This window comes from Pleurodeles waltl, chromosome 5 (genome assembly GCF_031143425.1).
Source record: "Pleurodeles waltl isolate 20211129_DDA chromosome 5, aPleWal1.hap1.20221129, whole genome shotgun sequence".
Lineage (NCBI taxonomy): Eukaryota > Metazoa > Chordata > Amphibia > Caudata > Salamandridae > Pleurodeles > Pleurodeles waltl.
Genome location: NC_090444.1, coordinates 1,858,067,277 through 1,858,092,018, shown reverse-complemented (window position 1 = coordinate 1,858,092,018; position 24,742 = coordinate 1,858,067,277). Strand labels below are relative to the sequence as shown.

Genomic DNA, 24,742 nt, shown 5'->3' with positions numbered 1-24,742 from the left:
AAGACAGACTCCTAGAAATTGTAGAAGCATGGACCTGCAGTTTGTGTATGTTGTGTGGGGATTGTGGGCAAGGACTGGATATCTATATTAGTTTTCTATAGCACTGATGATGGTGATTGACCAGCATGGTTCCACTGCAGATAACAGGCTCTATGTACAGCAGACAAATTATTGACTTCTTGAGGGTACGTCTGCCATTTTTCTGTGGCCCTAGAGTCAACAGAAATACTGAAAAGAGGCAGAGGTAGGGGACGGGTGAAGTGCTAAAATCCAAATACTATGGACAATGAGTCATAGAGAAGGACAGTAGAACAACTGTTTTTGATGGCTTACCTAAATAAGGGCCCCAAGTCAAAGATAAATTTGATCAGGATGACCCACTTAGTGTATGATACTACCACTCCATCGTGGTAGGCTTTAAATCACCACTAGGCTGGAACAATCGATGGGTTTACCCTGTTTTCCTTAGAACAAGTCTATCAGTGTACATGTATAGTTGTTCCCTCAGATATACTTTTTATATAATTTAAGTAAATTAGGGAGAGGTTACATAACAATCCCCTCCATTTGTATGAATAAACTATATCAAATTCAACACAGAAGGCACAATAGTTCTAATGTTTCTACAAAAATGCTGTATGCAATATTTACCTTCTCTTATGATAACAAAGTTTTTCAAATAGGATGCTCAGTGTGCACTGACAACAGTGCTTGTTTAGCAAATGATTCTGTATACAATTAGCAAACAATCCCAAATAAATCAATTAGGTTATTGGCAATGCAGTCTTCAACATAATTCAGTTGGACAAGTAATAGTGTTCTTTAGTATATTTTTGCAACGTTACACAGGGGTGCAAGACTTACAATCCGTAGACATTTCAACCCATTAAACATAATGTGCTATTAAAAACATTCCTTCGAGTCCTACTCCGGACTCTGTATGGAAGGCACCTCAGATATTGTGGTGCAATTCTCAACTGAATCTAATTCCTGTACAGTCTTCTTAAATAAAAAGCTTCAAAAGATAGCCCTGATGGCATAGGTAGAGGACAAGCAATATTCAGAAGCTTGCCTATATAACATTCAAATATATTCTAAAGCACATGATATGTCAATTCAAGCTTTATTTCGGCACCTGTACCATAAAAGCAACAAATGCAAACATAAGAACAAGTTCACAAGAACGTATGTAAAAAGGGAATAACAAATAATCACAATAAAAATGGTAGGATCTTCAGGCTAAAAAACATTCCACATTTTCAACATCCGAAATGTAGAAATCTCACGCCAGAAGTCTCTATCGGGAATAAGTATGGCTTGTTCACTTATCATTTTGAGAATCTATATTAGGTGATAGACCAAAGTTAGTTTCTCAAACAAATAACACAAGATGAGACTTGGGCAAATACATATAAAAGTTCACAAAACCTATGAATCTCTTCCCAATCTTAAAAAGTTTAGTATAATAAAAACATGTATTTATATCTGAAAATTGAAACAATAACAATCGAAAACACATTTGCTACCCTTAAGAACATATTCTATCAATTTATGAAACCTGCTCTGTGCCGCCAGATAGCTGTTAAAAACTTTGCCACAGTGCACGCCACCAGCCTATGGGTATTTGTACTACAAATCCTAAGGGCCGAATGACGGTCTCTGATGCCCAATGTCTTACAAAGAGGTCTTAGCCAATGGGGCCTTTGCGTTTTAAATGCTGGACAGTAAAATGGAAGATGACTTATAGTTTCTTTAATGATACATCCCATCGGGCAAGAATTTGACAAGCTAGTAGATTGCTTCCATCTAGCGGTAAGATTGCACACTGGTAAAGATCCCACTCTAAGGCGGTCATTTTGAACACAGCGGAATTTCCCGCCGTGTTGAGGCTGGCGGTCTTTCCATCGACCGCCAGCCTCCTGGAAAACCCGCCAGCCGTATAATGATTTCCCCGCCAGGCCAGTGGGCAGGGACAGTGTCTCCGCCCCAAGGCCTGGCGGGGAACACGGGCGCAACATTGAGGGCGACACCATGAGGAGCTGCCGCCAATGTTGGTGTGCGGCGGGTGCAGCAGCACCCTTCGTGCATGTCACCGCCCGTAAATCGGGCAGTGACATGCGCAATGGGGGCCTGCACAGGGGCCCCCTGCACTGCCCATGCAAAGTGCTTGGGCAGTACAGGGGCCCCGAGTGGTGCCCCGGGGCATCCCCTCCGCCAGCCTGAAAAGGCTGGCGGCATTTGAAACATTATCCGTAGGGTAGAGCAGCTACCGTGGTGGATGGTTACATACCGCTGCCAGGCTACCTGGCGGTGGGTGACGCCTGCCGCTGGCGGCTGTCAACCTATTCATTAAGTGGCGGTTCAGCCCGCCATGCCGGCTGGCGGCTTTAGCCGCCACTGCCAGCATGGCGGGCCGAACTGCCAAGTTCATAATGACTGCCTAAGTCTTAGATAAAGTCCACGTGCCACTGGGAGTGTAATAGTGTCTAAAAAATGCTCAAACTCATAGTGACACTTGAAAGATAAGAAGCTGTCTGTCATACTACCCGACGGGACAGCTGCTAGAGTTAACATATGTACATTTTCCCAATATGTGTCCTTCAACATCTGGGGAGCATTTTTTGGAAGGTTCAAGGGGTCCACCCAGTAGGACCTCAGCCTGAGTAAAAAAAAAAAAACCTTTTTACATACTTGCACCATCGGATTTTATCAACCTGAGAATCTCCTAAAAGCGCTGTTAGCCATGTCCTATAGGGATTTAACGCTACTGAGGACCAAATGCGAATCCAATACTGGAGCGATCGCAAAGCTGCAAGATCCATAATTGAGTGCAGATTTAGGTCCATTCGGATGGGCAAGGTTGGAGAACTAGATGGAACTTTTAACAGGGCTTTAATAAAAAGATTTTCTGCTCTTCCTATATCATAAAACTTGACATGCCCCCTGGACTCAGTGCCATATAAAATACCTGCTCTAGCTTGCACTTTATAAATATCCATTGTGGGTGTGATGGAAAAGGTGGGTGTTTTAGCCACAAATCTCAAAATGCCTCCTGTCTTTTGTTTCAGGGACAAAACGGACTTTGACAAGTGTGATGTCCAGTTATGGGAGTTGTCTAACCTGATTACCAAATAATCAAAATCACTGACACATTAAAGGACCTCATCATCGAGGACTTTTTTTTTGTGAGCCTAAATTTTGGGTCACCAACTATCATACATTTAGTTTTGGTGCAGTTTATTTGAGGCCGTAGTCCTTGCAAAAACCCAATTTTTTTCAAAAAGCCTAGATAATCCAGAGGCACTTTTGGATAAGAGCAAGGTGTCATCAGCAAATAGCAGGCATGGTGTCTTGATACCACCCAATTTTGGTGCGTCATTTTGAGTATCAAGCAAGTATGGGATACATGCATTTATAAAAAGCAAGAAAAGGGTTGGAGCTAAGACACATCCTTGTCTAACACCTTTCTGCAGGGGAAACTCTTCAGATAGCTCTCCATCCCTTCCCCACCCTACTCTCGCAAAGCTATCTGTGTACAGCACCCTAATCAAATGTAGCAATGTGCCCAGAACTCAAATTTTGGCCAAAGTCTCCATGATATGTTTCTGGAAACCTTAGGAACAATTGTGCCTTGTGTGTTGAATTTGATATACCTGAATAACCCAATTGGTGCAGAGGACGGCTCCAAGCCGTCCTCAAATTGGTCCTCGTGTGCCGAGGATGGCTACAGGACGTCCTGGCACCCGAGGCAGGAAATCCCACTGGTGTTCACAGTGCTCGAGGACATATCTCAGCCCTCTGATCACCAATTCAGATGAGGGGTGTCATTTGAAAGGGGAGAATCTCCCCTTTCCAATAGCACCATTCACAATTAAATCCATGCTTGGGAATCCCTGAAGGGGGTGATTCCCAAGCAGGGATTCACCCAGTAGACACCAGGGAGAGGGAGAGCAGCCCCTTGGGCAAGGGCTTGTGCTCCCCCTTCCTGTATTTTAAGTAGTATTTCTGCCCCCCAGTTAGAGAAAAGCCCACTAGAAACCAGGGATCACTTTTTGATATATATATATGTAGGGTGGGGGCTGCTCATGATTGGCATGGCAATGCCCTAACCCATACAAATGGGGATTTGTCTTTCTGCTGCCCCCGAAGGCAGATGAGGACAGTAACCCTCATCTTACCCATTGGGGGGCAGAAAGCCTACTAGACACCAGGGATTACTTTATTTTTAATTGTTGGGGAAGGAGTTGTCTAGCATGTGTATGACCATGCCCCCATCCCCATAAAAAGGGGAACAGTCTTTCTCTCTTCCAAGGGGTCAGATGGGGCAATTACTCCCATCTTCCTCTGAGGAGTAGGGGGGAGAAAGACCCATTAGACACCACAGATTAATTTTTTAAAATGTAGGGGTGGGGACTGCCCCACATTGACATGGCAATACACCTACCCCTATAAAAATAGGGAACCAGTCTTTCTGTCAATTATCCTCTTCTGTGCCCACGTAGGGGGCAAAAAGAACACCAGGGACTGAATTTGTTTGAGAATCATAGGGATGGGGAGTGCCCAGCACAGGCCACCGTCACAAGATCTTAAAAAATCTGTCTTGCACATCCCCTCTAAGTGCAGTAAACTCTTCAATACTCAGCCATTTCTAAGCAACTATAAAGGTTTGCAGTGAGCAGTGCTTTGTTAAAGATATAACACATATCAGCAGTTGGTATCATTAGTGATTTACTAAAAAGCAAATGTTACAGCAAAGGAACAGTTGAATAGTTTGAAATCTGGCATTCTTGAATATTTAGTCTTGTGATATATCAGTGAATCCTTAATGTCCTTTTAAACCAGGCTGCTGCAGAGCACCACAAGAGTCGCTAGAATTTCTGCATCTCAACAACCTCTTTTGGATCCACCACTGGGCTCATGGAGTTATCCCTATTGAAAAGAAATATGTAAAAAGTGTGAGACTTAAACACCATTAGGAGTTATCATTCTTCATCAACCACTTAATCGACAATCAACAGGCACTGATCATTTTATAGCAACTTTTCTGATCACCCATTCAGATCTATTACTAGAACTCTATGTCAGTCTGTCAGGGGTCATAAAACTACTCATGTGTGAAATAGGAGAGGCCGCAAGCAGGGGTGGTCTTGCTGCTATCTAGCTAAGAACACATTCCTTCAAGAATTTTAGAAATGCACTTCTGTCCTGTTTTACCTGGAGCAGCACTGCATCTTAGCAAAATCAGCAGTCATTCAGTCCTGCTCCAAAGCCTTTTGTTTTGTGTTAGACCCAAAGAGTCTCTCTATTAATGATAGTTTGAAGTGGTAAATTCCAGCATTGTTCCCCGTTTCAGAGGGTCGCATGTGATGTTCATGTGGCATAGACAAAGGTAATGATCAACATATGCAAAGACAGAAGTCTTGGGAACTTCAATTTCAGCATTGTTGGCTTCTACCCAGACCTTTCAAGGGAATCTACACAATATTCACGTATATCCATAATATCCTGTGCTGCTTTCATTGGGTATGTTCTTCAATGGACATTTGCAAAGCTCCCATCTGAGCTTCTGTACAGAACTTCACAAAACACTTTTATTGACCCAACGGTTATAAATTCTGCTAACAGGGTAATTGTCAGTTTTGAAACAGGATTTTCCGTGTTCTTAAAATTTGATTTTCACCCTGTATACTCTGTATCTAATATTTCTGTTTCGACGGAGGAGTCCTGGAAAGCAACACCCTAGCAAGGCTAATGGATGTAGAACCAGTCACGCACAGATGTTGTGGGCATACTCTAGCATGTTAACAAATTAGAGCAACTATACAAAAAACAAACTTAGCCCATGTGCTCAAACTGTGCGCTGGGAAGGTAAATGTGGTGAAAACCCAGATTTACTCTCAGAGTCAGATCTTTGCACTATGGCAAGTTTTTAGCATTGTGGTACTAATTACACTTTGGAGGTTACTGGGAGAGTGTAAACTTTGCACGCAGAAGCACCACACCCTATCAGTACCATAAAATTATGAGTTACTCTTCGTGGAACAACCCCTTGCAATGAATAAAAGCTGTGCCAACAAGGACTTACCATGCAGTATTCCTCACAATATTCCCCTTTTTCACTGGAAATGATGTATTTATTTACCAGTAATATTCATTACTCTGATATGTAGTCCTCCTCATCCCTAATGGTAGGAGGCGGTCCTGCTTCTGACAGTTCACCACTACTCTACGCTGAAGGCTCCTACATATAGTCTGTCATCTATCTCTGTTGACCGTTCTATAACCCTCCCCTTCCCCCTCCAGTCGGCCTGCAATTTATGAAGGACTCTATTAGAGGTGCACAGGGGAGGGAGTGGAGCGGACTAGGAGAAGAAGGAGTACTTATCAGGGTAGTGAAGATTCCTGGTAAGTAAAAGAATCATTACTACCTCAACTGTGTCCTCTTTGTCCCAGTCCTAGTGCTATGAGGAATTACCAAGACACAAAAATGCACTGGCAAGTGCAGGAGTCAAAAAAGCAATGAGCAATTACTTCGTTGAGGAATGCAAGAGGACAGAACCAAAACTTTAATCAGAGACAGATGAAAATCAAAATTGTAATGATTTGCTAACATTAAGGGGGTCATTCTGACCCTGGTGGTCATGGACCGCCAGGGCCAACGACCGCGGAAGCACCGCCAACAGGCTGGCGGTGCTTCCGGGGGCATTCTGACCGCGGCGGTAAAGCCGCAGTCAGAAAAGGGAAGCCGGCGGTTTCCCGCCGGCTTCCCGCTGCCCCAGGGAATCCTCCGGGGCGGCGCTGCAAGCAGCGCCGCCATGGGGATTCCGACCCCCTTCCCGCCAGCCGGGTTCTGGCGGTTTTCACCACCAGAACCTGGCTGGCGGGAACAGGTGTCGTGGGGCCCCTGGGGGCCCCTGCAGTGCCCATGCCACTAGCATGGGCACTGCAGGGGCCCCCTAACAGGGCCCCACATAGATTTTCAGTGTCTGCGTGGCAGACACTGAAAATCGCGACAGGTGCAACTGCACCCGTCACACCCCTTCCACTCCGCCGGCTCCATTCGGAGCCGGCATCCTCATGGAAGGGAGTTTCCCGGTGGGCGGGCGGCCTTCTGGCGGTCGCCCGCCAGCCCAGCGGGAAACTCAGAATGACCGCTGCGGTCTTTTGACCGCAGTACGGTCTTCTGGTGGTTCCCGCCAGACCGGCGGCATCCGCCGCCGGCAGGGGTCAGAATGACCCCCTAAGTGTGAAGTCCAGGTTGCTGCACAACAAATTTCCTGAATCAAAGCACTACCCACCCTTTGCCCAAGAATTGGAAACTGCTCTAGTTGAGCAACCCTGAATTTGAAGAGGCACAATCTCCCCAGACAATTCATAAGCCTGAAGAATAGCATGTCTGACCCTCCAGTTAATGACCTGAGAGGTAGCCTTCCTACCTTTGGGGCAGATCCATAAAAGATAAAAAAGAGGATTACAAACAAAAATTCTTAGTTTTACCCAGATATATTGTCAATACTCTTTTTACATCAAACAATAACGGAATGTCTGAATCTGAATCAGAAAGCACAGGAAGCACAATCTCCTGAGATAATTGAAAATGTGATTGTATTTTTAGTCTAATTTAGGATCACGTCTCAGAATGACTCCAGCAGGAAAAAATCTCAAATAAGGGAAAGAAGTTGCCAGAGTCTCTGTTTTCCCTACTCTCTTATCAAAGTTAATGTTACCAAAAATGTAGTCTTAGCAGAAAGAAAAGCAAGATCTGATTGCTCCAGTGACTCAAAAGGAGAGAGTTGTAGACCTTTAGGAACAACAGACAGATCTCACGTCAGCACTGGACCCTTAACAATAGATCTCTTCAACAGAAAAACTCTTCAAAAGCCTGACCCCCCCTTCGGAGAAACTTTAGAACAATTCCCCCATACTTAAAGGGTTTAAATATCAGACCTCTAAGCCGCTAAGGGTGCATGAACAAGACCTTTCAGGAAGCCCTCCCTTAGAAAAAACTACATATTGAAGGAATCTACAGATGTGACAAAACCCTTAGAAAGACAGGGGCTTATTTATTACTTTTTCATGTGAAGTGCCTTGCTGCGCTCCCCTGCGTCAAAAGAAAACTGGAAGAATGCATTGTATTGATGACCTGCGACGCATTCCTGTCCCCTTCAACTGTGGTGGCACAATTGGCTGCCTTGCACCAACGCAGGCACTCTTGCACCATGGTGCAGGGGTGTCTGCATTGTAGGAATAATTGCTTTTGTGCAAGAAGGGATACCTTCCTGCACTAAAACAATCAATGGAGGTGTTTTATTCCTCAACACACATAGGAAGAGGAAACAATGAGGAGAAATAAAGTTATTTCTCCTCATTTTGCCTCCCCAGGCGAGGCGTAGGCTTTTGACACATTCCCGGGTTTACAAATCTGGGAATGTGTCAATATCCATGGGTGTGGCGTAGGAACACCCACTGCAATGCCCATGGAATGCGTCTTTGACGCAGAGAAAGGCCACGCAGCAATGCCCTACCCCATATCTACAAGGCCATGAAAAGACACGCAAAGTGTGTTTGCATAGCCGTGTAGAAATGGGTCTGCAGCCTGTGCTGCCAGTGAGTCACAAAAAGAGATGTACCGGCAGCACAAGCCACTTGCAAATATGCCCCTCACAATTTGTGGAAAGAAGACCATTGCTTCCTATAAGATCAAAATGTGGAAGATTTTCTAGAGGGTTGGATGTCTAAGGCCACTGAATCTGAACAGCCCATCTCCTGCCGACCTAGCTGTTCAAGAAGCAAGCCATCAACTTCAGACATTTGATTTGCAACACTGGAAGCTGAGGTGATTGTAGAGGAGATGAGTGAGTGGAAAGCTGCTGGAACCTCCCCTTGGACATTCTCAAGAGAGGGGCAAACCAAGGTCTCTGAGCCCAAAACAATGCAATCAGTATCACTGTGCTCCTCTCCTCCTGCATTTTCTGAAGCACCCTCGGGAGGAGGGGAATTGGAGATAAGGTATGCGTGATGCCCTGAGGCCAAAAAACCAAAAGAGTGTATGTCCAGGCCTGGGGACATGGGAGCTCTGAACAGAACACTGGCAGCATTGCATTGAGAGGGGACACAAACATGCCTATCCAAAGGTAACTCCAGAGGGGACAGATGGTAGAACTCTGATGAGAGAAGGTTCCAACTCAATCTATATGCCTGAAAATTCAATTGACCCTGAATGTATACTGCTCCCAGAGCTAGGAGGTGGGAGTTTGCCCACATAAATATCAACTCTTCCACCTGATTCAATCTCTAACATTTTGTACCACCCTGATGGATCAGATGACACCTTGCAACTAGATTGTTCTCACCAGGACAATGTTTCCCTCCAGACGAGAGGCAAATGCAAGCGGGGCTCTCCAGACAGCTGAAGCTCCTTCTAAATAAAAGAGTGGAAGCTCTCTCACTGAGACCAATGACGACTTGCCTCCAACTCCCTCATAGCTGCACTCCAGCCCCAAAGGCTGGCATCCGTGGGCACAATAAGAGGAACTGAGTACTGAAAAGGAACCTCCTCAGAGTCCTTTTCCATCAACCATCAACCAAACTGCAGTCTGATTTCTGTAGTTACTGGGATGAGGGACTTGTATTCCCCTGAAGCTGGGAACCACCAAGCCATGATTCACCACTGGTTTTAGGTGAAACTGAGCCCATGGAACTATAGCCAAGGTAGCTGTTAGCAAACCCTGAAACCGCAACCAAGTTCATGTGGATGACTGAGCCAGTAGATGAGTGGTGCTCTGGAGAACGGACGCCATAATCGAAGCAGGAAAGAACACAGGTCTTTCGGTTGATGAGATCTCCAAGAAACAGCTTTTCTTGCGATTGTTGGAGACTGTACTTTCTGGTAATTGACAATGAACCTCAGACAGTGAAGGACTGATATATCCATCTCTTGATTCTTCTGGGCCTTAGGAAAAGAAGAAGGAGGCAGCAGCCAATCATCAAGATAAGGAAAGATGTGATATCAGCTATACGGAGATGTGCAACAACTGGAGCAAGTACCTGGGTGAAGTCCCTTGGTGATGTAGCCAGTCCAAACAACAGGGCTAGAGACTGCAAATGCTGACCTTGTACCACCAAACAGAGAAACCATTGACTGGAATGATGTATTGGGACAAAGGTACGCGTTTTGGAGATCCAGTGTCACCAGAAACTTGTTCTTTGCCAAATGCGGAATAATCGTCTGCAATGAAATCATCTTGAATGTCTCTATTTGCACATACAGGATCAGTTGTCTCAGATTCAGCACTGGTCTCAGTTTGCCGTTGTGCTTGGGTACCAAAAACAGAATTGAAAAACCTTTTCTCATCTGGTCTTCTGGAACTGGAACAACAGCATTGTTCTGTAAGAGCTCTTTTAACCCTGCAAAGCATTTGCCTGAATCCTTGCATCATCCTTAGGACACAACATAGATTCAAAATGTGTCTCTTGAGCAGAGAAGGAAAAATAAATTTTGTAACCCTCTTTTATGATGCAGAGAACCCAATGATCTGACACATACCCCTCCCAGTGATAAAAAAAAGTCTGAGCCTTGCTCCCACCTCCAGATAGTCATTTTTTGGGTTGTTCTGGAGTACTGCAGATGTTTTGTCGGGGTATAAAGGCAGCTGCTTATAAACAATCAAAAGAGACATCTGTCAGGAATTTGGATACCAGCTCCATGTTAGCCAAAATATAAGTATTGTCCTGATTATCTCGGATGCAATCATATAAGGACTGAAAGTCTTCGAGCTGAGCCTGCATAGCATATGCTGAATTGGTGTTTGCCCTCAGAATGAAATCGGAACTTTTAAGTGTTACTTCTATTTTTTTATCCAGAACATCAAACAGAACGGTATCTTGTAAAGCCAAATAAGAAGTTGATGCCATGAATGCCAAAATAGTATTCACTTTAGGAGTTGGAGGATAGTCCTGATCAAAATTCCAAATCAAATAGCGTTTGTTCAAAAAACGGGGTGTAGAGGACTTATCAGGATCTTTCCATTCTTTATCAAAAATGTCTTTAATCACAACATTTAGAAGCATATCATCTGTACAATTAGTAGTATATTGGGACTAAAAGCCCTCTTCCAGTTGAGCTTTTGCCTCAAAACCCAGCGTTTCTCTAATGTGACTCAAGGATTCATGCATGTGTCCGTTGTATATATTTGCTTTTTTGCTCTTCCTCAGAATTATCATCTTGATCCTTTGAGCATTTAGCTTGAGGCTCAGCTATAGCAGTGTCAACAATTTCTTTCATAAGGGACTTTAAATCAGCATCAGAAATGTGAAAAATGTCCTCCTCCACCAGGTTGTCTGGCTCAGCATTGTGCTGTTTGACCACTACCTTTCTGCCTTCCATGATTTCTTGACAGGATAGAAATGTGTCCCGCTTCTTCTTGGCATTATAGTTGCTTTGTAACAAGATCTCTGCTCTTGTGATATCTCACTAATAAGAAAATCAGTGCAGTAATTCTGATGAAAAACATGTGCATGTGCGTGCTGACCATGAGACCAGATTACTGCCTACAGACGTCCGAGTGGCCTAGTCAACAGTGCCATATTGCTCCCAAACCCAGCCTTGCACACAGATGGGGAAACATTGAAAAGACTGGTGCACGAAATGAACACTACCGTGGTCACTTTAGTAGCCCTTTAAACATGGCCCAGGCTTGCCATTGCAGGCCTGTGGGTGCAGTTCTAAACTGCCATGTCGACCTGGTAAGTTAACCCACTTGCCAGGCCCAAATCCTCCCTTTTAATACATATGACAACCCTAAAGTAGGCCCTGGAAAGCCCCAAGGGCAGGGTGCAGTGTATTTAATATGATGGGCATGTTCTTTGTTAGGCATAAATGCCCAAGTAGTGAAAAACTCTTAACCCCTTAGCTGCTGGGCCTTTTCCCCCCCAGTGCTGAGCCCTTTTTTGGCTATTTGGGGTAGTTCGCGCTTAGGGCTTCATAACTTTTTGTCCACATAAGCTAACCACGCCAAATTTGCGTCCTTTTTTTCCAACATCCTAGGGATTCTAATGGTACCCAGAGTTTGTGGTTTACCCTGGAGGAGACCAAGAAAATAGCCAAAATACAGTGAAAATTTAGTTTTTTCCAAAAAAATGGGAAAAAAGAGCCGCCGAAGAAGGCTTGTGGTTTTTTCCCTGAAAATGCCATCAACAAAAGGTTTCTGGTGCTGAAATCACTATCTCCCCACCTTTCAGGAACGGGCAGACTTGAATCAGAAAACCACATTTTCCAACACAAATTTGGCATTTTACTGGGACATACCCCATTTTTACTATTTTTGGTGCTTTCAACCTCCTTCCAGTTAGTGACAGGAATGGGTGTGAAACCAATGCTGGATCCCGGAAAGCTAATCATTTCTGAAAACTAGACAAAATTCTGAATTCAGCAAGGGGTCATTTGTGTAGATCCTACAAGGTTTTCCTACAGAAAATAACAGCTGAAATAAAAAAATATTGAAATTGAGCTGAAAACAACAGCCATTTTTCTTTATGTTTTACTCTGTAACTTTTTCCTGCGATGTCAGATTTCTGAAAGCAATATACCGTTTTGTCTGCTGGACTCTTCTGGTTGCGGGGATATAAAGGGCTTATAGGTTCATCAAGAACCCTAGGTACCCAGAGCCAATAAATGATGTGCACCCTGCAGTTGGTTTTCATTCTATACTGGGTATACAGCAATTCATTTGCTGAAATATGAGGAGTGAAAAAGAGGTATCAAGAAAACCTTTGCATTTCCAAAATGGGATCAAGATAAGGTTTTGAGGAGCAGTGGTTATTTGCACATCTTTGAATTCCGAGGTGCCCATACTAGCATGTGAATTGCAGGGCATTTCTCAAATAGAAGTCTTTTTTACACACTCTCTTATATTTGGAAGGAAAAAATGTAGAGAAAGATAAGGGGCAATAACACTTGTTTTGCTATTCTATGTTCCCCCAAGTCTCCCGAAAAAAATGATACCTCACTTGTGTGGGTAGGCCTAGCGCCCGCGACAGGAAATGCCCCAAAACACAACGTGGACACATCCCATTTTTTCACAAAATACAGAGCTGTTTTTTTGCAAAGTGCCTACCTGTGGATTATGGCCTCTAGCTCAGCCGGCACATAGGGAAACCTACCAAACCTGTACATTTTTTAAAACTAGAGACCTAGGGGAATCCAAGATGGGGTGACTCGCGGGGCTCTGACCAGGTTCTGTTACCCAGAATCCTTTGCAAACCTCAAAAAGTGGCTAAAAAAACAAGTTTTCCTCACATTTCGGTGACAGAAAGTTCTGGAATCTGAGAGGAGCCTCAAATTTCCTTCCACCCAGCGTCCCCCCAAGTCTCCCGATAAAAATGATACCTCACTTGTGTGGGTAGGCCTAGCGCCCGCGACAGGAAATGCCCCAAAACACAACTTGGACACATCACAGAAAACAGAGCTGTTTTTTGCAAAGTGCCTACCTGTAGATTTTGGCCTCTAGCTCAGCCGGCACCTAGGGAAACCTACCAAACCTGTACATTTTTGAAAACTAGAGACCTAGGGGAATCCAAGATGGGGTGACTCGCGGGGCTCTGACCAGGTTCTGTTACCCAGAATCCTTTGCAAACCTCAAAAAGTGGCTAAAAAAACAAGTTTTCCTCACATTTCGGTGACAGAAAGTTCTGGAATCTGAGAGGAGCCTCAAATTTCCTTCCACCCAGCGTCCCCCCAAGTCTCCCGATAAAAATGATACCTCACTTGTGTGGGTAGGCCTAGCGCCCGCGACAGGAAATGCCCCAAAACACAACGTGGACACATAACAGAAAACAGAGCTGTTTTTTGCAAAGTGCCTACCTGTAGATTTTGGCCTCTAGCTCAGCCGGCACCTAGGGAAACCTACCAAACCTGTACATTTTTGAAAACTAGAGACCTAGGGGAATCCAAGATGGGGTGACTCGCGGGGCTCTGACCAGGTTCTGTTACCCAGAATCCTTTGCAAACCTCAAAAAGTGGCTAAAAAAACAATTTTCTTCACATTTCGGTGACAGAAAGTTCTGGAATCGGAGAGGAGCCTCAAATTTCCTTCCACCCAGCGTCCCCCCAAGTCTCCCGATAAAAATGATACCTCACTTGTGTGGGTAGGCCTAGCGCCCGCAACAGGAAATGCCCCAAAACACAACGTGGACACATCACAGAAAACAGAGCTGTTTTTTGCAAAGTGCCTACCTGTAGATTTTGGCCTCTAGCTCAGCCGGCACCTAGGGAAACCTACCAAACCTGTACATTTTTGAAAACTAGAGACCTAGGGGAATCCAAGATGGGGTGACTCGCGGGGCTCTGACCAGGTTCTGTTACCCAGAATCCTTTGCAAACCTCAAAAAGTGGCTAAAAAAACAAGTTTTCCTCACATTTCGGTGACAGAAAGTTCTGGAATCTGAGAGGAGCCTCAAATTTCCTTCCACCCAGCGTCCCCCCAAGTCTCCCGATAAAAATGATACCTCACTTGTGTGGGTAGGCCTAGCGCCCGCGACAGGAAATGCCCCAAAACACAACGTGGACACATCACAGAAAACAGAGCTGTTTTTTGCAAAGTGCCTACCTGTAGATTTTGGCCTCTAGCTCAGCCGGCACCTAGGGAAACCTACCAAACCTGTACATTTTTGAAAACTAGAGACCTAGGGGAATCCAAGATGGGGTGACTCGCGGGGCTCTGACCAGGTTCTGTTACCCAGAATCCTTTGCAAACCTCAAAAAGTGGCTAAAAAAACTAGTTTTCCTCACATTTCGGTGACAGAAAGTTCTGGAATCGGAGAGGAGCCTCAAATTTCCTTCCACGCAGCATCCCCCCAAGTCTCCCGATAAAAATGATACCTCACTTGTGTGGGTAGGCCTAGCGCACGCGACAGGAAATGCCCCAAAACACAACGTGACACACATCACAGAAAACAGAGCTGTTTTTTGCAAAGTGCCTACCTGTAGATTTTGGCCTCTAGCTCAGCCGGCACCTAGGGAAACCTACCAAACCTGTACATTTCTGAAAACTAGAGACCTAGGGGAATCCAAGATGGGGTGACTCGCGGGGCTCGGACCAGGTTCTGTTACCCAGAATCCTTTGCAAACCTCAAAAAGTGGCTAAAAAAACAAGTTTTCCTCACATTTCGGTGACAGAAAGTTCTGGAATCTGAGAGGAGCCACAAATTTCCTTCCACCCAGCGTTCCCCCAAGCCTCCCGATAAAAATGATACCTCACTTGTGTGGTTAGGCCTGGTGCCTGCGACAGGAATAGATCACACAACGGTCAATGTTGGTCCTTACGTGAGGCAGCTGTTGACCCTGGGGTGATCCATTCCTGACACAGACACTAGGTGTAGGCACTCAAGTGGGGTAGTGTTTTTATCAGGACAGGTGAGGAGTCACTGGGTGGTAGGAATATTGTGGATCCCAGCATATTCCTGTAGTTTGTGTGACAGAAATGCGAGAAACATTTAGTTTTTTTTCAACATTTCAGCTTTGCAGGGTATTCTGGGTAAGAAAACTTTGGGGAAGCCACACAAGTCACACCTCTGTGGACTCCCCCGAATGTCTAGTTTCCAGAAATGTTTGGGTTTAGTGTGTTTCTCTATATGGCCGCCGAATCCAGGACCAAAAACACAGGTGCCTGCCTTACAAAACTAGTTTGTTTTGCCATGGATAATTTTGATGTCTCCACAATATGATTTGGGTGGTGGAATTTGGGGCTGAACTAAATTGGGGAGCTCCCAAGAGAGCACTCTCTCTCTGCTTGCCGCCACATTCACCTGCTCTCTGGGTTGACCTAACCCACTATTACCCAGTTGCACAAACAGCTTGCGAAGGGACAGCAGGACTGTCCTCATCACCTCCCTCATAATGTACTGGAAGAGGAGTTATCGAATGGGACTCCTCTGACTGAAAAACCACTCCCAGAGTCTGCGCCATTGTCCTATCCCTCAGATGCTGTCTCAGTATCTGATGTCTCAGTCTCTGATCCTATGTCAGAGCGGTCCTCTATAACCCGAGTGTAGGCAGCAGTCATCCATCAAGATGCCATCTCTGCTATTGGCTAAACTGTTGCTCTAAAACACTAGCCTACGTAGACAGTCACAAAATCGATGGTGTGTGAGATACGTGCAACAGTAGAGGCCACCTTACCTGCGCTTCTTCCCTCAATCAGCACGTACTTTCAAGACACTCAAAAAACACCTTGTCACATACCATTCGTCACAGTCTTTAGCACCTCCTGCGCCCAGTCCAACAATCATTATTGGTGCTCCCACTCCCTCCTCCTCGGATTCCCTCATTACCACCCAGCAAAAGTGCCCTTCATCTCTCCATAGACTTTGCTAATGTACTCAGCTATTTACATAAAATACAGATTTGCTCTTTGCAGTAGGCATATAAACCTTCTGCGCTTCTTTATGGCACTAAAACTGCCACTAGACAAGTCGGACCCTTTTCCCCCCAGGGAAACCACACACATATTGACAAAAGTGATATATATATGACAGCCAATCACCTGAAACTCAACTCAAGCAAAACCGAAATAATCCTCTTTGGCCCACACAAAAAAACCTGGGACCCCTCATGGTGGCCCACCACGCTAGGCCCTGCACCCACCCCCGCCAACCACGCACGCAACCTCAGCATCATCCTAGACTCCTCCCTCTCGATGACCCAACAAATCAACGCTCTCACCTCCTCATGCTTCAACACACTCCGTATACTGAAAAACATTCAAATGGATCCCCACAGAGACCAGAAAAACTGTCACTCACGCACACAGCAGCAGGCTTGATTACGGAAACGCCCTCTACGCCGGCACCACTCTAAAACTCAAGCGCAAACTACACGCATCTAGAACTCAGCAGCACGACTCATCCTCGACCTCCGCCGACACGAACACATCTCTCCACACCTCAAATCCCTCCACTGGCTCCCCATTGACAAAAGGATCACCTTCAAGATCCTCATCCTCGCACACAAATCACTCCACAACACAGGCCCTGCCTACCTCAACGAGAGTCACCTTCCACACCCCCACACAAAACGTCCGCTCAGCTGACCTCTCTCTCGCCTCTGTCCCCCGCATCAAACACACCACCACCGGGGGCAGATCCTTCTCCTACCTTGCACCCAAAACCTGGAACGCCCTCACAACCCACCTTCGCAAGACCCAAAACTTACTTCTTTTCAGGAAGGGCCTCAAAACCTGGCTTTTCGAACAGTGAACCTCCCAGCCCCTTTCCCTCCCCCCGCCCCCCCCCAAGCGCCTTGAGACCCTCACAGGTGAGTAGCACACTTTATAAATCTCTTTGGTATATATAGATCTACCTCTATATATATATATATATCTATGTACATAGATATATCTATAGATATATCCATGTACATAGATATATCTATCTACATAGATATATAAATATAGATCTATATATAGATCTATTTTTTTTAGTTGTTGTATAGTTTCCTTGGGGGCCAAAATGGCCCCCAGGGAAACCCTACAACATCTAAAAAAAAATATTGCCCCCACAGGGGGTCACCCTGCCGACGGGCGACACCCTGTCATTTTTTTTTTTTTTCATTATTTAAAAAAAAAAAAAAAAACAATCCCCTGGGGGGAGGGGGGCGCGATCGCGCCCCCCCCCCCCCCAGGGGGCACCTACCTTTTTTTATTTTTATTAATTATGCCCCCGGGGGGGGGGCGGCCCGTTTTCCGAGGGGGCCGCCCCCCCAAAGTGAAATCCCTGGCGTCTAGTGGTGTTTCCTGGCCCCCGATCGCAGCTGTGCTGCGATCGGGGGCCAGGAAACACTTTGAGAAGGCCTCGTAAGAAAGGGGAGAGTCTCCCCTTTCTTACGAGGCCTTTTCAAAGTGTTTCCTGGCCCCCCGATCGCAGCTGTGCTGCGATCGGGGGGCCAGGAAACCTGAAAGTGTTTCCTGGCCCCCGATCGCAGCACAGCTGCGACCGGGGGGCCAGGAAACACTTTCAGGAAGGCCTCGTAAGAAAGGGGAGACACTCCCCTTTCTTACGAGGCCTTCCCGAACGTGAGAAAGGCCGTTTTCCCCATCAAAGCAGGAAGCGGCCGCAAGGCTGCTTCCTGCTTTGATGGGGAAAACACCTTTGCAACGTCAGCGCGCCGCGAGGCGCGCTGACGTCACAAAGGGGCGGGTGGGGGGGGCGGGGGGAGACACGGAAGCTTCCGTGTCTCCCGGGGGGGGTTTAAAAAAAAAAAAAATCCTCGGGTGCGACGCACCCGAGGATTTATTGATACCCTTCCTGGTGTCGGCCACTGGTCGTGACCCGCACCAGGGAGGGTGTGTGGGCGTCGGCCAGTGGCCGACGCCCGCACCTATCAGGTTAAATATGTTTTTCACTGCATCAAAGCCTATTCCTCCAATAGCTTAACATTGATAATGCCTTATTATATTTATTACATTTTATAAGTGTAATTTCCAATTGGAACCAGATAGATATTTCAAGTTTGTTGTCTCTGGACTCATAATTTAAAGTCCCAACTTATAGTGAAATTGGATTTTAAGTTGTAAGTCTTAAAATGCCACTTTTAGAAAGTTTGCATTTTCTTACTTTAATCATTCAGTGCCTCTGCCTGTCTCTGAATATATTTCTTAGTGGGTAACAGCTGGGCTCTTGTGCATTCCCATTAGACAGTCACAGACAAAGGGGGCTGAGGCGGGCCATTTACACCCTGGGCTGGATGGGAGAGGAGAGCTGAAGCTTGCACCTGAATAGGACTGTACCTGCCCCCACATAAATAGCTGCATAAGCCCATGTAGTTTGTTTGGAGCCAAGGAAGGAAGGTCAGGGGCTTTGTACACTTCAAAGGCCTCTTTTTTAGGTGTCCCCCGCTTCAAAGACACAACTGGATATAACTACTGGACCTCAAACCCCACCAAATCTGCACACTTCTGGACCTGAGGACATTCTTGCTGTGCCTGCCCTGCTGCCCTCCTTGTCTGGGAGTGAGAAGGACTGGACCTGCATCTCTACATTCCCATAACCAAAGTGACTCCAAGGGCTTGCTGTTGTGCCTCCTGTTCTGAAGTCTCAGAACAGACTTCACCCCACTCTGTTGCAGCTCCTGGACTTTGCCAAATGTGTCTGACCTGCCCAAGTGGTGCCAAGCCAGTCCTGGGCCCTTGGAAGTATGTTCTGCAGCTTAGTTCTACAGAAATCTGTGCATTGCCATCACTGTGATGATGAGAACCACAGCATCTCTCCAGGATACCAATGCATCACCAGGGTGAGGATTTTGCATCACTGAGTAAGTAGCTCAGGATCAAAACATCTCTATTAGTCCCAGCACATCATCTCCATGTCGGAGGTTGCACGACTCGACAATGGCCTATCACCTACATCAGAAAGGTTTGATGCTGCACCACTGCTCTAAGATCGACGGCTGAGCAGCTCAACGACAACGCCTCCCCTGACAGTGAGGATCAGAAATTAAACATTGCCTTTGCATCATCCCCTTTGCTTCTTGCATCAGACCCTCAACATCGGTGCAACCCTACATACAACATAATCTTTCAGTGGGACTAGGTTAGTGTCTGTAGCCAGCCCGCACTCCATCATGGTCGGCCTGATCTTTAGGTTTACCCCGCTCTAGCATGACCAGATAGCCACAGTTGATAGCTTATGCTTTTAAGCACTACATTTACATTTATTCTTTAAGAACTCAAATCTTGACTTCTACTTATTGGGTTTTCGTCCTTTTGGTCTTGTTTTGTCCATCAAATTTAGTTCTATTTTTCTAACATGGTGTGGATTATTTTTGGGTGATTTTTCACTGCTTTTACTGTTGTGACTTTTGCACAAATACTTTACACATTGCCTCTTAAGTTAAGCCTTACTGTTCTATGCCAAGCTACCAAATGGTGAGTACAGATAAATTTAGGGAGTGTATCTGACTTACTGTGACTAAGAATATGGTCCCTACTTGGACAACTAGAGACTCCAATTTCTAACACACAGTAAACAACATAGTACCAATAATTGCCATAATTAATAGTGGTGTACTCACAGAATGTGCATCGGAGCTAGAATAAAAATACAGGCCAAATGGAGGTTGGAGGAATATGTATAGAAGAGTCAATTAACATAGAAGATAGACTATGTTTGGGATTCTTCGGCTTAGATTAGTGGTGAGCATCCTTTCAGAGGCAGGACCACCTCAAACCGTTAGGGCTGGGACAAGGAGGTCAGAGTTGAAGGGGCAATGTTACTTTATTCCACCTACATGGAGCTGTTGGGAGTGTGCTGGGTGGGTATGGATGGAGTGGGGTTGAGAGAGTAGATGGGAAGGGGGAAGGCAAAAATATTCCCAGGAAGGTCGTAGCATTACAAGCTCCTACCATGCTGAAAATAATTATTTGGCAACAACATGGACTGTGGCTTAGCTAGTATTGCAGAGAAAGCCTCAAGTATCTTTATCACTCTGTTTCTCTGGCCTGTTAAATCAGATCTGGTGTTGTCACACTCAGGTCAAACAGAGGAGGGAACACCGGGCTGGTCAAGTTAAGGTGGAGTGATGTCCCATTAAGGGATACTACTCCTTCTGTCTCGTAATCAAGCTGAAAGTTTATCTGTGTGAATGTCTAACAAGAACTTTTTTTTCGGTCTGCCAACCATCACACCATGAGATCTTATTAGAGAGACCCTCTATGGAGAATCAGAGATGTGATCATCTCATAGCCTGAGGACAGAGATTCACATTGATCTAGGAAACATAAACAGGCTCCAGATGTTTGACAAGGAAAAAAGGCCAGTCCTGCTCTTGTTTCCATGACATAAAAAAGCAAGACTATTATAAAGGCATTCTGAATAATCTGATCTCCTCTTCATATAGAATGAAAAGCATCAGCACTGTATCTAGAGCTTCCTTTCTACACTAGCAAGTACAGAGCCAGGGAGCTTCAATTATATTCTTTGTGAAATGAAAGTCGGTCAAGGAGTCCTTCATTACTGTTTATTTAATATATAGAGTGGAACATGCTGAGGCATCATAGTCTGCTATTCTAGGGTTCGCACCCTTAGTTTCAGCAGGACTCCATGGGTCAGCCAGGTTTGAACTGAAAGCAACAAATGTCACAAAAAGAGAAGAAAGAAGGGGGCGTGGCCTGACCGCCGGGCAAGATGGCCGTCACTACGTGAGGCTCTGCCTGGCCCGGGGCCGTTTATCCGTTTACTGTCTCATCCGACGGTGCTGGCAGGTGCGAGCCTGGCGCGCTCTGTTGAGAGGAGCCCCTGGGCTGCTACTTGCGGCTCGGGAGCGGTGGAGCGACCGGAGCAGCCGTGAAGAGACGCGGGCGGGCCTCCTGACGGTCGCGCCCGCGCGAGCAGAGCGCAGAGCGCAGAGCGGGCGGGCGGACGTGGAGGCCCGCAGCAGCTTCTGGAGGTGTGTGGCTGGACGCGGAGCAATGCAGGGTGCAGAGCGGGCGGGCGGACGTGGAGGCCCGCGGCCGCTCCCGGAGGTGTGTGATCGGGTGTGGAACTGCGCCTGGGGGCCACTCGGCGACGTGGTCGTATCGCGGCCCTACAACACGCTTGGTTATGGTGGCGCTGACGCGGGGAGTTACTGATGGGCCCCGCGGCTCTCTTGGGGCCCGGCGGCTTGAACGGGCGAGGAAGAGGCCCGAACGGAGACATGCCGTCGAGGTGAAGCCTCTCAGGGGGCCTTTGAGGTTCGTAGCTGCTCATACTTGGCTTCTGGGGAGGAACCGACCGAAATATTTAGGCGGGCCCCCCGGGCCACTAATTTGAAGAAACAAAGTAATTCCCGGTGGAGGGCGGTGAAGGCTGTGATTGTGGCGGCCCGAGGAGGGTGAACGAGTGGCGACTATCCGGCTGGGCAGTGCAGGCCGAGTGGACCTGTGAGGATAGACTGATGTTCTGGGGACCCGCTGTTTGATGATCTCTGCTGCTGGTGTGGGGGCACACTGTGAGGTCTGTGCTAACTGGAGGATCCCTGGAGTCTGGGCTTCCCTTTGCTTGGTTCTAATTACCTGGGCCTGGTCGGAGGTGTTGGTGCAGAGTGGAACGATGGGTAAGGCTGATCAACGCCAGGCCAAACTTACCTTTGAGGTGGGGAAAAAAAAAACGCTGCTGCCAGCTCCCAGCCCTGTGAGGAGCCGAACGGAGAGGATAGCCCGGAGGCATCGGTGAAGTCCATGTTCTTGGACCTTAAGGCCAGCCTGGCTGGCATTGACGCCAAGCTGGACCATGTAACCGAACAGCTTGATCGCATTAGGGCGCGTGTAGACGATCACGACTCCAGGCTGGAGGCCCTGGAGTCACGCACATCTGAGATAGAGGACGCACGACAGGGTGACAGGGATCAGATTGCACGTATGGACTGAATTTTTGAGGTCATACGTAACAAGAACGAGGACTTGGAATCAAGATCCCGCCACAATAACATTCGAATTGTGGGGCTGCCGGAGGCGACCGATATGGGTCGAATGGAAGACTTTATAGAGCAGATGTTATCTGATTTGTTCGCTGGTGAGCTCTCTCGGATGTTGGTGGTTGAGAGAGCTCACAGATCGTTGAGGCCCCGTCCCCCGCCCGGGACTCCCCCGCGCCCAATTATTGCGCATCTACTGAACTACAGTGATCGTGACGCTGTACTCCGTCTGGCAAGGGAGAGACGTCCGTTACTTTATAAGAACTCCGAAATAAATTTTTTTCCCAGACTATACTCTTGGTGTGCAGTCCCAGAGACGTGCCTTTCTGCCAGTTAAGCGACTGTTGTCTCAGGCGGGAGTAAGCTTTGCCCTGCTATACCCTGCTAAGCTGAGGGTGCGCCATGAGGGTAAGGTGCTCTACTTTACGGATCTGAAACAAGCGACCAAATTTGCTCGGCAGCTGCCTAAGAGGCGGGAGACCGCAGAGCGCCGGGGCCGTGGCGATGACGACGTTGCCCTGAGTGACAATGACTAATATACTCCGATCGACCTGATACTCATTGTTGGAACTGCTTGGGCGCGCTGGCTGCTCCTCACCGGACCCGTCTGTTTAGCGACTTGTAGTTGGCCCACGGGCCCCTCTCTCCCGGTGTCAGCTGGGCGGAGAGGTACTAGGCCAGTCATAGCCCCTTGGATGAGTCCTGTTATTCACTGTTCTTGTTTTTGAGGAGGGATGTGGGGCCAAGATGGGTGGGTCATTGGTTGGGTCCGATTGGGGGGCCTGAGTGGGTGGGGGGTTTCTCACATGTTCGTGGGGTATTGTTCCTTCTTCTATGTATGGATGTTTTATCTGTTCCTTTGCCAAATTCAAGGCAGGTGGTGGCTGGCCTTTGCGTGTACTACTGGCTGATTGTCGATGGGGCCGAGGGGTGAGGAAGTGTCTGTGATCAGATGTTTGACTTGGAATGTGCGAGGGCTTAATGATAGTAGGAAAGCTCGACTTGTGGCTGCATATGTTAAGAGACATGCAATTGATGTCTGTATGCTTCAGGAGACGCACTTGGTGAGGTCCACAATATGCAGACTAAAATATGGGTGGGTGGGTAAGATGCACTGCTCCACGTACTCGGGTTACTCCCGTGGAGTTGCGGTCCTTATTCGCAAGGATCTGCAGTGGTGCACGAAAGAGGTTATGGTGGATCCAAACGGCAGATACGTGCTGGTGAGTGGTGTTCTACTGGACAAAACGTGTTGCCTAGTCGCTGTGTATGGGCTGAATGTTGATGATCCAGGTTTCTTCTTGGAGCTGTGGCGCCTGGTGGAGTCGCTGGGGCCGTGTGCGGTGCTCTGGGGGGGAGATTTTAATGTCGTACTAGACGCCAAGATGGACAGGGAAAGCAGGGCCAGGATGCAGCATGTTGCGGCGGCTAAAGCCTTGGAGGCCATGATGCGAGATGGCGCGCTGGTTGACCTGTGGCGGCAGCGGCATGGAGAGGCAAGAGAGGGTACATGTTTGAATTATGTGCATGGTAGCTGGTCTCGAATTGACCGCTGGCTGGGCTCCAGGGATATGCTGGCCTGGACTAGAGCGGTTGATCATCTCCCTCGTACGTTGTCAGATCACTAGCCGGTGTGTCTGGAATTGGAGATACCGACTGAACTTGGTAGATCGGTTATGTGGCGGCTGCCTAGGGGGGCGCTTCGAGATGCGGCCTTCCGTGAGGAATTGCGGGAGGCGATTAGACTGCACTTTGCAGAGAATCAGGGATCGGCGAGGTCCCCAGGAACCCTTTGGGAGGCATTTAAAGTTGTTATCAGAGGGGTTTGTCTCTCGAAACAATACGGTATAGTAAAAACTTTGAGGCGAGAGATGGCTGAAATTGAGTCACGGCTTGCTGAGTTGGAAAGGCGACTGGTATCTCGCTGGTCCAATGAAGTTCTTGCGGAGATCCGTCAAGAGGTATCGCTGTATGAGGAGGTCTCTCTTAGGGAAATTTGCTTCCTCGGGAGGGAGGCTCGCGCTCGCCAGTATGGGGAGGGTGAAAGGGCAGGACGTACGTTGGCAGCTTTGCTTCGCAAACCTTGGGCCAGTGACTATGTCTCCGAGGTCATGGATGGTGAGGGTGGGAGTGGGTCGGGATCGGGTGGAATAATGCAGGTGTTCAGAGTTCTATGCGGGGCTCTATGCGGCTCCGGCGGGAGCTAGCGCGACTGAAGCACAGATGCCCTTCGAGGATATTGCGCTAGTATGGTTTGATGAGGTGCACAGGAAATACTTAGACGAACCATTCTCA

The 24,742-nt window shown here is 47.1% G+C and overlaps 1 protein-coding gene across 1 annotated transcript in view; it reads right to left on the bottom strand.

Annotated features, from left to right (window-relative positions):
* Window positions 1-834: 834 nt before the first annotated feature.
* The window catches only part of LOC138296884 (solute carrier family 22 member 7-like), a 363,385-nt gene continuing 339,477 nt past the window's right edge, over window positions 835-24,742 (bottom strand). The window contains exon 11 of the mRNA XM_069236377.1: window positions 835-4,929. Within this exon, the coding sequence (XP_069092478.1) occupies window positions 4,869-4,929 (61 nt within the window). The 3' untranslated portion in view covers window positions 835-4,868. The remainder of the gene's footprint in view (window positions 4,930-24,742) is intronic.